The sequence below is a fragment of the Neopelma chrysocephalum genome, unplaced genomic scaffold, assembly GCF_003984885.1.
Source record: "Neopelma chrysocephalum unplaced genomic scaffold, ASM398488v2 Primary Assembly neopelma1_101, whole genome shotgun sequence".
Classification (NCBI taxonomy): Eukaryota; Metazoa; Chordata; class Aves; order Passeriformes; family Pipridae; genus Neopelma; species Neopelma chrysocephalum.
In genome coordinates this window covers 1,421,347-1,435,869 of record NW_020897764.1, presented here as the reverse complement: position 1 = coordinate 1,435,869, position 14,523 = coordinate 1,421,347, and the positions used below count along the sequence as shown (strand labels likewise).

The 14,523-nt window shown below is 46.4% G+C and overlaps 1 protein-coding gene across 1 annotated transcript in view; it reads left to right on the top strand.

Moving 5' to 3' along the window:
* The first annotated feature begins 6,037 nt into the window (after window positions 1–6,037).
* VIPR1 (vasoactive intestinal peptide receptor 1) overlaps window positions 6,038–14,523 on the top strand; it is a 109,405-nt gene continuing 100,919 nt past the window's right edge. The window contains exon 1 of the mRNA XM_027695490.1: window positions 6,038–6,266. Within this exon, the coding sequence (XP_027551291.1) occupies window positions 6,153–6,266 (114 nt within the window). The 5' untranslated portion in view covers window positions 6,038–6,152. The remainder of the gene's footprint in view (window positions 6,267–14,523) is intronic.

Here is a 14,523-nt window from a genome sequence, read left to right as displayed (position 1 = left end):
TCTTTTTCTGCCCAAACATAAATAAGATTAATTTTTTTTTTAATTATTATAAGAAAACTGTTTTATCCAAGTGAGTGGATGGTGCCCTGTGGATATGTAATAGTAATTGCAAAGCTTGTTTTTTCTGCTCCCAGTGGCTTTGATTGTGTGAAAATAGATGTTGAGTACTATGAAGCAATTAATCCTTAGCTCTCCTGGGAGTTTGGTAGGTAATTATTGCTATCTTTAGCTTGCAGAGTGAGGTGAGCATCAGGAACTGGATAATTTGCCCTTGCCCCAGAGACCAAGGACAAGACTGTAGCCTGCCTGTATCAGGTAGATCCTTTTAATTGAAACATTCCACTTCTGCTCTTCAGATTTTTCATCTTCTGCACTGACATATGCACCCTTGCTGCCCTCAGAGCTTTATGAGGGCATGTCATTGAGCAAGTGGAGATTTCTAGGAGAATTTCATTGGAAAACTGCTGGATGCTGCTGGGGACGGAAAGGGAAGAAGGTCTGAGCTTTCAGCCCTGCTGGATTGTGGTCAACCGGCTTCAGGTTTCTCTTAGGGCCACTCTTGTATCTCCTTTTAATTGAAATATTCCACTTCTGCTCTTCAGATTTTTCATCTTCTGCACTGACATATCCACCCTTGCTGCCCTCAGAGCTTTATGAGAGTATGCCATTGAGCAGGTGGGGATTTCTAGGAGAATTTCTCTGGAAAACTGTTGGAGACTGCTGGGGGTGGAAAGGGAAGAAGGTCTGAGCTCTCAGCCCTGCTGGATTGTGGTCAACTGGCTTCAGGTTTCTCTTAGGGCCACTCTTGTACCTGCACACGAGGCCACACCACGCTGAACAGGGAGACCCAAACCACAGGAAACCACCAACTGTTCATGCTACATTTTGCAAATAATGAAGTCCTGGAGGTGGGTGTAATTGTCCTGCTTGCAAAACGCCCCAGCCAATGTTTTCCTGCCTCTAATCCCAACGCAAATAATACACAGAAATTTATTTCTCGGTTTGTTTATGGAATAGTGATGCTATCGCTGTATTCAAATAAAGCCACAAAGTGGAAAGCTGAACAGATGCATTGTGTCGGCTTTGGAGAGAAAGCTAAATGGGGAACATAACCCCAAGGGCACAGAACAGCAAATCCAGCCCGCAGCAAACTACAGCATGAATCAGCTCTCAAATATTGTCCTTCTAGACACTGCTGTTATTAGTCTTATTATTTCTGATTGCCAGGGGCAGAGAGGAAAAAAAAACAGGCAGGAAACGACCCAGTTGCTTTTATTTACCTCTATTATTATCTCTACCAAAAATTTCTTATGTTTGTATGATATTTTCCCAAGCAACACTCAGAGAGATAAAATGTTTTATGGTGGATGCCTCAGCACAAATGTTAATTACCTTTAAGGACAGGGGTTAAATAATGGTGATGTAATAAGGCAGCCACAAAGATGCACTAGACCAAGCCAGTGATCACTGAAATAACTGTGCTGCTGCTGATGTGAAGAGGAATTAGATCAAGGCTTTCTTGAATTGTCCATGACTGAGATTAGAAAAGAAACACCTTCTACTCTGCAATATCAATTTATGAGCAGAGAGCCTGTTGAACACCAAGCAGCTGCCACCCTCGCAACCCCACATCACAGTCCTGGACCTCAGGAAAGACTTTGGCAGAGAGGTGTTGGATGGAAACGCTGTGGGGAGAGTTCCAACCTCCCAGCACAGCAAAATGGGAGCTGAACTGCAGCACAGTTTAATGGAAAGTGAAGCAAATGAGAAAAATCCCCCACAACATCCCTCAGTGATTTATACAGAGATAGGTTCAAAACACAACCATCCTTTGGGGGAAATATGCCTTGGTATCAGAATACATGATTAAATCAGTTTAATCCTTGGGAATGTACCTGTGCCCACCCACCCAAAGCAAAAATGAAGGTTTAAACCTTGACCATCACTATGCCACTCTGAAAAAAACACCAATGCTTTGAGTACTTCTGGCTCCCATTCTTGTTCCAAAGAGGATAAACAGGGACAAGAATAGGTACAGAAGAGGGTAAAAATGATGCCAAAGGTACGGCACAGACTCCAAGTGTTGGGATCCAGGGAGCCTGGGGGCTTTTGGCCTGCAAAAGAGGGACTGATCCAAAATCTTCAGCCACATGGAAAAGGGAATGTGTGTTCACTGATACTGGCAGTGTAAGATTTGGGGGCAGGAGGTGGGTTCAGACCAAACAAGAAGACTCCTCCCGACACCATGGAGTTAATTTGCCGCCTTGTGAGAAATTATCAGATTTTTTAGAGAGTTGTGTGAAGTCAGTGAAGAATTGATGAGGCTGGTGGAAAAAAAACATGAGCTGGGCCCCTCTCTTATCTTGCACCTGGCTGGAGCAAGGACTAACCACGGGGTGATGTCTAGGGGGGGCAGCAGAGCTCTCACAGCCTGATGTTGTGCCAGTGAGGCCCAGGAAAGCACCCACAGCTCTGTGCCAGCCATGAGCTTTGCTCCCCCTCCACAGGCACAACAAGCCTTGCCATAAATCTGGGCCTTTCAGGAGATAAGGATGCTTGCAAAGGTTCTCTGGTGAAGGTCAGGCCGCCTTCACTGCCCTCAGTGAGTGAAGGAGGATCAAAGCATTTATTTTACCTATTTTATCAGCCATAAATTCTGACTGAAAGCAGCCAAGACCCTCATTAAGCCCTATTTGCATATTAACTTTCACACCCCTAAGGGTGCAAATGAAGAGAGGATATGCCTTACATGTATGACCAAAGCCACTAAACCCCATCTATAATTGTTCTATCCCTTTGGGAAGGGACAAAAATTATAGTATAAAAGCAGAGGGGTTTGAGAAAATAGAAGATTAAGAAGGAAAAAAAAAGAGAGAAAACAACCCTGTTTGCTCAGAACCAGTCTGTGGACTATGTCTCTCCTCCTCCCTTCAGTGGGTACCTTTAGGTGAGCTTTGAGCCTCCAACTGTGTTGGAGCAAACTCAGGAATATATATATATATATATATAAATAATAGATCACTGTTACTATACTTTCTGTCACACCACATATTAACACTTTGTAGTTACTGCATTTATCACTGAAAACCCTGAACCTGCTTTCCTGTTGCTTTAATAAACCTGACTATGGGGGAGCCTGGACTGTGAAAGTTCTTATTGAACTCGGTCAGACCAATATTATGGGATTAATAAATTGCACTATTTGTGAATCTGTGATCACAAGTTCTTATTGAACCACATTTATAGTGCTGAAACCAAACTATTTGTTAATCATGAAAGTTCTTATTGAACACAACCAGACTTCAGGTGGTTAAATTGTTTAAAATCAAGAATTAAGCCCATCTGCACCCAGCCCCTCTGATCTCTGAGGACTAGCTGGATCACAAGGGGGTTTATTTCCTGCCAAATTTCTCTACCCTTAACACAACAAGCCTAGAGGGTGTTTGCCAAGCTGGACCTTCACCCAGCACAGTCCATGGGGCAAAAAGTACCATTGGAAAGTGGTTCAGACTTTTGCTGAGGCAAAAAACCCTTCAGATTTCCTGTCTGCAGAGAAACTAAAGAGCATCATCTCCCAAAACCTTTGCTCCCTCCTCTGAAATCTGTCCTTATCAAGCTACCTGAAGGTGTTCAGGCTGCATGAATAAATGAAATAAGGAAACACTGAGTGGCTATTATTAGGGGGGAGATGCAGTGACCACCTAACTGGCCATGCCCCTGTCATTTTACTATCCAAACTGAGCTTTGCTGCGTGCTCAGATCCTTGTACAAATAATTTTTACAATTAACATCTTCTCCCTCTTTTTACACTGGTAATTATGAGCCATGATCAAGCCTACAATGGGAAACAAGGGATAGGATTTGTATTTCTCATATCAAATGTAAAAGAAAAGGGAGAAAAGTCTTCCCAATATCAACAACACCTCAGGTCTTTCCACAAAAGTGGAGGGAAAATATATTAAACAGGGGTTTTTTCACCCTTTGCAGGTTATCTTTAAAAAGTGAATGTTTTAGTGATTTGCCAACAAGAGCTAAAGACTGGATATAACTTTAGGATTTTAACCATTAAGCCCTTTCCCTAAAATTGGCAGGTTTCTTGGTTGTGTCAGTAAGTTGAACAGCCTGAAATTAGGGAGCTGTCTCCAGGGCCTCCCAAATATAAGGATTTTGTTTTCTTTCCTTGGCAGGTGGTTTGCAAGACAACAAATCTGTCCCTCTGTTTGAGCTTGAAAATGCAGGGGGTTTGGGGAGAAAGGAACAGCAAGGAGGATGTTATTTTTCTTGCTGTTACCTTTATTTATAGGATTTGTTTGGCTTCTCATGTTAAAGCAAGTTATACCTTGTGGTTTGTCTTGAGCTGAAAGAAGCATTGCCCTTAATATTGAATTAAATGTGCTGGAGAGGGGAAAGATTTCCACATTTTCTTTAAAAATGAAGGTCAGTCTGGTCTTGAGCTGAGAAAATCCAGAAACACCATGTCACTGACCTGCAGCATGGAACTGTTCCCTCTTTTTTTCTGGGGACAAGGGCAAAGAAAGGACATTCAGATCACTGAACTGGGTTGGGATTTGCAAACTTTGGGCCACTTAACCCCTTCTTACCAGGCAGATGTTTCAGAGGAAGCCAAATGCCACCAGCAGTGCTGGGTCACATTCCCAGCCCAATATGCTCACGGAAATACTGGGACATCTCCTTTCCCTGCCATCCCTGCCAACCATGTGCCACCACCCTCCTCAGTGTCCCTCAGGGCTGAACCCAGCAGGAACTTCAGGCTGTGGATCTGCAATGTTCTCACTCTGGAGCTGGAGGAATCCCACAGTGAACATGGAAAAGCCAACTTTGCTGATGTCCTCAGCCTTGGTTTCTCTCCAACCTGCTGATGTGCTTAAAGGAAATTAAAAAATATATATATATAAAAAAGTGAGAAATTAACAATTAACAAAGAAAGTGAATGAAAAGGGAAAGAAAAAGGAAATAAAAGAAAGGGAGAAGGGGAAAGCAGAGGGGAAGGGAAAGATGAGATGTAGACTGGGAAAGGGATAAATAGGGAAAAATGGAGCAAAAGGGGGAATGGGGAAAAAAAAAAGAAAAAAGGGAAGAGAAGGGGGAAAAGAAAAAGAAAGATGGAAATGGAAACATGGGGGGGAAGGAAGAGGGAGGAAAGGAGGAAATAGGGAAAGGAAATGTGGGAAATAGGAGAGGAAGGGGAGGAAAGGGAGAAGAGGGGGGAAAGAGTAAAAGGGAAATAAAGGGAAAAAAGGGAGAATGCAAAAAGAGAAAGGGAAAAATGAAAATAGGAGAGGGAGAAGGGAAAGAGGAAAGAAAAGAAAGATGGAAACAGAGGAAAACAGAAAAAAGAAACAGGGAGGAAAGGAGGAAACAGTGAAAAGGAAACGTGGGAAATAGAAGAGAAGGGGGGAGAGGGGGAAGAGGGGAAAAGGAAAAGGGAAATAAAGGGGAAAAAGAGAAAGGGAAAAAGAGAAATGGAAAAATGAAGAGGGAAGAGGAGAGGGAGAAGGGAAAGAGGAAAGAAGAGAAACATGGAAACAGGAAAAAACAGAGAAAAGAAATAGGTAGGAAAGGGGGAAATAGTGAAAAGGAAACTTGGGAAATAGGAGAGAAAGGAGGAGGGGGGGAAGGAAAAAAAAAGAGAAATGGAAAAAGAGAAAAGGAAAAATGAAAAGGTAAGAGGAGAGGGAGAAGGGAAAGAGGAAAGAAAGGAGAAAGGAAGGGTAAAGAAGGAAATCAGGAGAAAAAAGATAAGAGAGAAAAAAAAGGGGGGGAGGAGGCAAAAGAAGGGAAAATGAATAAAGGGCAAAAGAAGCCGGGGGGAAAAAAAGGAAGGGGGAGGGAGGAAATGGGTGCAGTGAGGGAGTAGGAAGAGAGAAGGAGCGGAGGGAAGGAGCACCCCGGGCAGCGCTGTCCCCCCCGGGCCCGGCCGTACCTGGGGCGGGCGGGGGGCGGTGCCGGGCCCGCCCCGTGCGGGAGGCGGTGCGGGAGCGGAGCGGGCTCGGGGCCGGGGCTGCCTCTTCCTCCTCCTCCTCTCCCTTCTCCTCCTCCTCCTCCTCTCCCTCCGTGCCCTGCTGGATGCGCCCAGCCCGGCGCCGGGAGCCGAGCGCTGCCCGCCGCCGCTCCGCCGGGCTCCGGCCGGGATGGGGAATGTTGTCGGGATGGGCAACGCCGTCAGGATGGGGAACACCGTCAGGATGGGGAAGAACGCGGTGCTGGGCGTCGCGGTGCTGCTTCTCGGCTGCCTCCTGTCCGCGGTGAGTGACAGAGGGGCTGCGGGATCCAGCGGGACCCGCTCCCGGCGCTCGCTGTGTCGGGGCCGCCGCGGGCAAACTTTGGGCAACTTTGGGAGCGCTGCCGGGCGAAGGCAGGTGGATCTGTTCGCTTCCCTAATCCCCCCGTCCAGATATTTGCTGATCTGGAAAACAGCAGTCGCTTGGTTTCCTTTTTATTCAGGTGCGCGTCCTCTCCGGGAGCGAGAGGCTCCCTTGAGCTGGAGGGATTCCCTTTGGGATTTTAGCGTTTTGTTTCACGAGCGGCTCTCGGTTTCGCTGCCGTTCAGGTTTGCAGCCCGGCTTTCGCTTTGCTTTGGTTTCTGTTCAGGAGCTTGGTGGTTCCACGCAAAGCTCTCTCCCGCCCCAAAACGGGGGATAACGGGATGAGGATTCCCGGAGGCGATTCAGCGGCAGGGCAGGGGGCTCTGGGGTGGGAGTGGGACCTTCCTCCAGCTGCCCACGGCAAGTTCCGCAAAGTGCCGCTCTCCAACAGCGCAACCTCATGTGGATGCGCTGTGTAAGGGAGGAGCAGGAGCTGGGAGCAAAGGATGTGTTTTCTGGCTGCCGTGTCCCTCCTGGATGTGATTTCCACGCTCGCAGGTCCCTTATTGGGGCAGTGGCGTTTCCTCCCCGGCCGCAGACGGTTCGTAGCTCGGTGCAGGATGAGCAAACGGGGCTGTTTCTGCTGCCGATGTGTCTGTGCTCACACACACAAATACACACACACACGTGTGTGCAGGACCTGATTCCCTGTGCCACCGGGACTTCTGCACGTTTCTCTGGGCTACCTGGTCTAGTGGAAGGTGTCCCTGCTCATGGCAGGGGGCTGGAACTGGGTGATTTTTAAGGTCCCTTCCAAACCGTTCTGTGATTCTGTGATTTCAGGCTTTGTTCTCGCAGCCTTGTTTCCTTGCAGCGTTTGATTTCTAGTGAGCCTGTTTCTAATTCAGCAGGCTGGGGGAGGAGGGAGGTTGGGAGCTGGCTGTGTCTAAATTTCCCTCTCACCCTTAACCTTCTTCCACACTTGTTTTCCCTCTGGAAGGTGAGGTTGCCTCACCAGCATCCTGAGGTTGCCCACTGGAACTGGGTTATGCTGTCAGTACTTTGTTGCTGATCACTTCTGTTTGCACTGCTGGGCTGGTGGGCATGGAATCATCTCAGAATGGCTTGGGTTGGAAGGGACCTCAGAGATCATCTCATCCCAGTGCCCTTGCCATGGTCAGGGACACCTTTCAGTAGATCAGGTTGCTCAGAGCTCCATCCAGCCTGACCTTAGAGCAGAGTCAGACCAACCCAAGTGAAAGTTAACTCAAATGTGTCACTGCATCACTCACCTCCCTTTTCTTCTCCCCTTTCTTCTCCCCTTGTCCCTCAAGAAATGACACAAGTGGACTTATTTCAATTTTTTTATGGCTGTCACCACCTGCCACCCAGCCATCTGCATAGCCAAAGACTTTTTTGATGGTAGAACAGGCTGTGAAAATGGATTAAAGTATTAAAAAAAATTAGTTCTTGGAATTCTACAGAGTTTGCTTTAGGGGAAAAAAACAAAGTAGCTGATGTCCAGGGCTGGAACTGGGGACCAGGAGAAGGGGACAGCATTCCCATCAGCTGCTGGAGGTGCTCCAGCTTTTAATTCCACTGAAGTCCCTGGCAAAAATCCCATTTCTTTAAAGATTGTTGGCATGAAGAGATCCTCTGGGGCCAGATCCTGCAGAGGGGGAAGTCAGGCATCTGCTGAAGTTCACCCTGGAAGTGGTGACAGGACTGAGCCCTTTTGCCGATGCTCTGGGGTAGGTCATTGCTGTCAAAAAGCACAAAGCCCTAAAGCTTTGGAACAACACCGGGCACAGAGTGGGTGCAATCCTGTGACTTGTTCCTTTTCAACCCTTTCATTATTCTGTTGTGTTAATGTTCCTGGGATCTGGTTCATACTGGTGGGTTAAAAAGATTCACATGCTCCTTATCAGCACTGATCTGCAAGGTGACCAATACTGAAATGCTTGAGAAAATCCCTCTTTGTTTTGTTTCTCAGCTTAAACCTTGGATTTCGTGCTCATTTTTAAAGCAAAAGTAGCTCTGCAATCGTAACCTGGCTCTGGGACCTGTGATGGCTCAGAAGAGTTTGGTTTGGTTGAGGGTTTGTTGTTTTTTCCTCATATGATTTATTGTGATAATTTTTATTGGTCCGTCCTTGGGAAAACTCTGAGCGGGGAACAATTGGCTGATCAACAGGTTCAGTGCAATAAAAGCGTTGCAGCCATGTGGTTCCTAATTGCTGTTATAACCTTTCCCCTCAGCCTCTCGTGATCTCCCAAGTGTGGAAGAAAAAAAAGGGAATTGGGCAAATCTCATTTGCTGTAGTTCATCAGGCCACACTCATCAAAGACCTGCCCTGGGCAGCTTTGAACAGTGGCAAGAAAAGGGATAAAGTTGGTGGTGGGGGCACGGTGTAAATGCACAATAATCCCTTTTAGGGATTATTTGTGTCATTTTGTGTCATTTTGCCTTTTTAAGGTGTATTTAAGGTAATTTGGCCTGAAGAGCTACAAATTAGACACTTTTCTTTTTTCAGCGTGTGTCTAGAAAATGAGATGTGGGTAATTGGAAGCAGTTGGTGGATTCCACGTGCCTTCAGACTACAAGATCCTTGAATTAGCCAGATCTGCCCAGCTGGTGGAATCTGTACTTTTCTTCAGAGTTTTACTCTGCTCCTGCCTTGAAATAGAATAAAAAAAGAGTGGAATGGAAAAGAATAACAAACTCAGATCTGATCTTTCATCAGTCCGAGTGTAAATGCTGGAAATGGGACCAGTGTGAAAAATCAGTTAAATTTAAACTCATGGCCCAACCACTTCAGCTGCATCTGGTTCTCTTTCCTCCTGACATTGATTGAGAATCTGAAAACTGAGATAAATATATTTTAAACAAAATAATCACTGTTTTTGCCAAAAAGACAAGGTACTCAGTAGAATCCTCAAGCCTAGTTTCTGCACCCAGCACAAAGATCCTTCAGCATAACAAAGTGTGTTTAACAAAGGCCTTGCCACAAAGCCTCAGTGTACCATTGGGGGTGTGATTTATTAAATTTATACTTGTAGAAATGCATGACTGACTTTATTTAGGAGAACCAGTTGCCCAACCCTGTGTCTGGGTAGCTCTGAAAGTCTCGTCTCTTTATAAAGCTGAAAGTTTTCAGAGAACATTTATAATCAGCAGTATATTTACTGTAGAAACTCTTATTTGGGGCATAACAAAGCAAAATTGAAAAATGGGCAAAAAAAATCGGCATCTGAGTTAAAAACCTGCTCTGTGGAATATTTAAGGCTGTTTCCAGCAGTGTGTTACTCCAGCCCACCAGTGTGTCAGCAGGGGGACTCACACCAGCATTATCACATCCTCCCTGCAGCCAAGAGGTCTGTCTCCAGCAGGAAAACTCCGGAGAACCAGGCAGGGTGGGAATTGTAATGTATTTTAAAAGGAGATGAGCCTTTAAAAAAAAGGGATATTTGTCAAACATTCAGCATCAGGAGGACAAATGGGACCATGGACAGAGAAAGCTGCCTGGCTGGTGAATTTGGGAGTAAGGGTGGATTTTCCCCTTTTTACAACACTTTAAAAATATTCTGGTTCAAACTCCTTCCTTTTGTAATATCAGTGGTGTGAGAGCCCCAGGGCTGCACCAGATAAAAATGCAAACTGGGGTGTGCTGTGTTTTGTGCTGAGTCTCTCAGGTGGTGGCTTGTGAGGCTGCCCTTGTTTCGTTGTTTCCCAGTGGTGTGACTTTTCTGAGTCTCTTATCTGTCTCTTCTCACTTGGCTTTCCAAGGAGGGGTCATGGAAGTTGGTGGATGCAAAGCAGGGGGATGCTCTGCACATTTGGCAACTGGGGCGTGAGTAAGTGATGGGACCATGTCGGGGAAGAGGGGCTTTGGCTCTCCAGAGGCTGCCTTGGAAATGGCAATAAGACAGAGTTTATATCAATATTCAGGGGATAATAATAATAATAATAATAATAATAACAAAGGATAGCAGCTTTTCCCCTTTACCAGATGGTCTTCAGCACAAACAACTGGAAAGAGTGGTAACTTGTCAGAACCAATCTTCCACTTCATGTCCTGACTTAGTCTGGTAGGACTGGGAAGTTATCTGGTATTCCAGCTAGATTGTAGACACAAATCCTTTTGGGAGATGGAGAACAGAGGGAGGAGGGACAGGAATATCTCACTGTTCAGCATCAAGTGTCCTGTTTATTGGCAGCCTGAGGAAAGGCACCAGACACTGTGTACATCAATGAGACCCAAGATATGATGCTCTTGTTTTCAAGTCAGATCTGAGCTCACTTGGAGGGGATTTGTCACATTCTGCATGGCCTCAAATTCAGGAAAAGGCTCAAATTGTCTGTGCAGGATGAAAACTGTTCCTCAGGTTTTGTGGGGAGCAGGACTCAGCTTGGTTTTGTGAACGCAGTGGGTCACATCCTGCCCTCAGACCAAGTCAGACCCAGTGTGGCAGTGTCACTTCACTGCTGTGAGTGGGATCCTTGCTGCATCCCACCAGCTCCAGGGAAATGGATATATGGTTTTCCAATGCCTGGGAAAGGTTGTGGGATTAAATATAGCCCCATTCTCTGCTCTCATCAACTCTCTGTCTTCCGTATTGGAAAGAAGAGGAAAGTCCTTTGCAAGAACCAAAATCTGGGAAATGCAGCCAGGAAAAACCCTCAGTTTTGGGCCAAAAACATAAATAGAATGGGTTGGAGATGCCTGGAGACCCCAGAGCAGGAGGGGTTGGAGTTCTGGCCCATCAGGTGGGATGGAGAGCATGGATGGACAGAGAGACAGGCTTACCAAGCCTGCCCGTGCCATGGCACTGATTTGTCCTCCTGCCCTGTGCAGCCAGGCAGGGTTTCCCTCTGTGAGTGCTGAGTCCTTGCTGTCCCACTGCTCCCTCCCTTCCACGCTCCTAGATGTTTTCCAGAAGTCACGAGCTCTCACAGCTTCAGCTGGGTGGAAACTGAGCCAAGAGGGGAGATGCTTTTGCCTCTGAAAATGAGCTCCCAGAGGACTGCAGTGGAAGAAAAGTCAGACCTTTTGTTTTGAGGTATGAGAGGGCCAGGGATGAGATTCCAACCACCAGACTGGCCCCCCCTCCAGAGCTCTCACAGCTACTGCCATGGCAGGGAGGTCCTGTCCGTGGTGAGAAGGCTGTTCACCAGCTGAGCAGTCTTCCTGTCACTGTTCCCTCTTGGAGCAGCCCACAGCCTGCTTGGCTTCCTGCCTGACCACCAGGGATTTCTCTGGGATGATTCATCATCCTGGGCACAAGCTTCACCTCTCACATTACAAGACCAGGATGCAGGGAGAGTTCATTCATTAGTGCTCAGAAAGTGCCCTGGGGAAGGTTTGGAGGGGAAGATGAGCTCCCCAAAGCCACTGTTTGCTGGATGCTCCTTGCATCATTTTACACCCCTTTATTTGTTAACCAGACCTCTTCAACACTGAAAACCTAAAGGCTTCTGGAGATGCAAACAAAAGTGCAAAGTTTCCTCCTGATAAGGATGTTAATACAATGCCAATATTTTCTACCCTGAAACTTCAGCTTTATTGGGAGCATCTACTGGCTCCAGCCTTGCTGCAAATCACTTTTAAACAGCTCAGCCTCATGCATAAACCCTAATGAGGGAAGAGCTATAATAGCAAGAGCACTTATGTTTAATAATTGCCAATCTGCACAAACATAAATAGCCCGTGTGAACAGGGCTTGACCTGCTGGCAGGAAGCAGGTGAGGTGAAGAGGCAGAAGCAGATGTGATATTTCTCTGCTGTTCCAGTCCTTGCCTCTGATATTCTTGCCCCAGCTCCTGTGGGGGGCAGATGTGGTGCCCTGGTAGGAAGTTGGCTTAGGTGGCATCTGTTCTCAGTGCAGTAATTTTCAGATGGTTGGTTTGCTAAGTGAATTTAGGGACGTTTTTGTGTGCAGGGATCTGTGCTGTGGGTTGCTCAGGGCTGGAAAGCCCATATTAGTGCTGCTTTGCTGGCAGTTTATTGGGCCAGATTTTATCTACAGCACTGACTGTTAGATATATTTAGTATTTCCGGGACTTAAAGACTTATTCCTGTACAGGAATTTTAGAGACCCTGATGTACCTTACATTAGCAAAGTCACTTTTCCAGTCAACTGTAACAGTGGATATTAACAGCCTTAATCTCCCCCATTAGTCACATTAGGTGGATTTCTCCCCCCCAAGGCAGTCACTAACTTTCCATTTTGCTGTTTGCATTGCTGGGAGATGGAGATTTACACTTCTCTCGTTGGCATTTACACTGCTAGAACTGAATGGGAATTATTTTCTAATTCAGAATCAAACTGGGATTATTTTGTGGTGCGTTTCACTAGTGAGCTGGACAAACAGGGTTGGTGATCTTTTTGACAAACTGCTGGATGTCATGGCTTGGCTCCATTGATTTGCATCGATTTAAAGTGGGGAGGAGACCAAAGGAGTTGAATGTGGAGACCCCAACTCTGTTTGCTGAGCCACCACCCCCATGATCTTCCTCTTTCAGCAGGGATACTGCTGCTCCTGACAGCTGGGAGGCTGAGTATGAGCACCACAGTTTTTTTCCTCCTCATCCCCGTCATCTCATCACAAGGGAAGGGGAAAAAGAAAAGAAATCTATTTAAATACAATTCTTGTCTGCAGGGGAAAATATCAATACTTTGTGTCTCCTTTTTAAAGCTGAAATCTATTGGGTGTCTTTTAAAAAGCTGTTTCTTCGAGGCTCCAGCCTTGATTCTGTGTTTAACAGATGTTCCAATTAATACCTGGTGACTTGTAACATCACAACCAACATCTGAGCAGCGTCTCCAGGGCCCTTATAAATGTCCCTGTCAATCCCAGCTCTCCAGCCTGGGAGATTCCTCGCAGGTGGCCTCGGGATGGGATTCCCCTGACGGATCAGGACAGGTTCTGGCATTTCTGTGTAGCTCCCATTGTTGGTCAGCCTTGTCAGGTCTGTGCTGTTGCTCCCTCTCAGGCCCCTTAGACCATTTGACACGTGGGAAAATATCCTGTTGTCCCACATCAGCCCTTTCCAGGGAGTGAAGCCCCTGCAGGTGCTCTGTTATTTGGAGTCCCTGCCCATGGCAGAGGGGTTGGAATGAGATGATCTTTAAGGTTCCCTCTGGGACCATTCTGGGATTCTCTGACTCTGATGCTGTGAGCACTGAAAATAAATTATCTCAGATGCCTTGTTATGCACCTTTCTGAACCCTCACTGACTACAGTTCAACCCTCAGGTAGATTTAAGATCTTAAGCTCCAAGCTGAATCCCTCCCCAGGTTTCTCATGTTGTGTAAGAAGGAAAAAAAAGAAGGAAATTTGCTCCATGCTGAGCTTTTCCCTGCAACCTGCTTTATTCATTACCCAAAAGCAGCTTTTATTTCATCTCTCCTAAGTGGCAGCTCAAACTTGGAGGAACACATCCCCTTGCAAGGCAGGAAGGAAATGAAATGGAATATACTGACTGTGATGACCACCCTACCCCCCCAAAAAAAATCCACAACAATTCAGCACATTTGCACCAAAATGAAAAGCAGCTTCAGTGCTGGCATTCAGCATTTTTATGTGCTCAGCTTGAAAAGGGCCAGAATCCAAATCCTGCTGGAGATTAAACCCCTTCCACCTTTATTTTACCATGGCCACATTCAACTCTTACTTTAAGTGAATGTAGTGATTATTTTTGCAGCTTCTTTCCCTTTACAGACCCCCATCCATTTGTTAGGGGACTTTGGAAAGTTGATCCCATTCGTGTATATGTGGGATATATGCATTTCCTTTTTTTTAAAATTATTTTTAAGTCACCTTTCACAGCCCTCAGGAGCTTCCTGAGCAGAGATTAAAGGCAGTGCTCTGACAGACTGTGATTTCTTGCAGTGGGAGGAAGGGAATGGAATCTTTCCCAGGACCATTCAGCTCTTGCTGGAAGGAAAACCACTGAGCCCTGGGGCTGCAGCAGCACTGGCTGATGTGGTTCATGGATCCTGCTGCTAAAGCCACTTCATCCTCCTCACCATCAGGGCTCAGTCCTCAGCTCAACCCAGTATTTCCTGGCTGCTTTTCTCCCTGTAATTTGGGACAATTCAACCAGGAATGCGGAGGGATGTTGGTACTTCCTTCCCCTTGTTGAGCTGGGAGCTCCATGGAGGGGTGATGGAGCTCCATGGAGGGGTGATGGAGC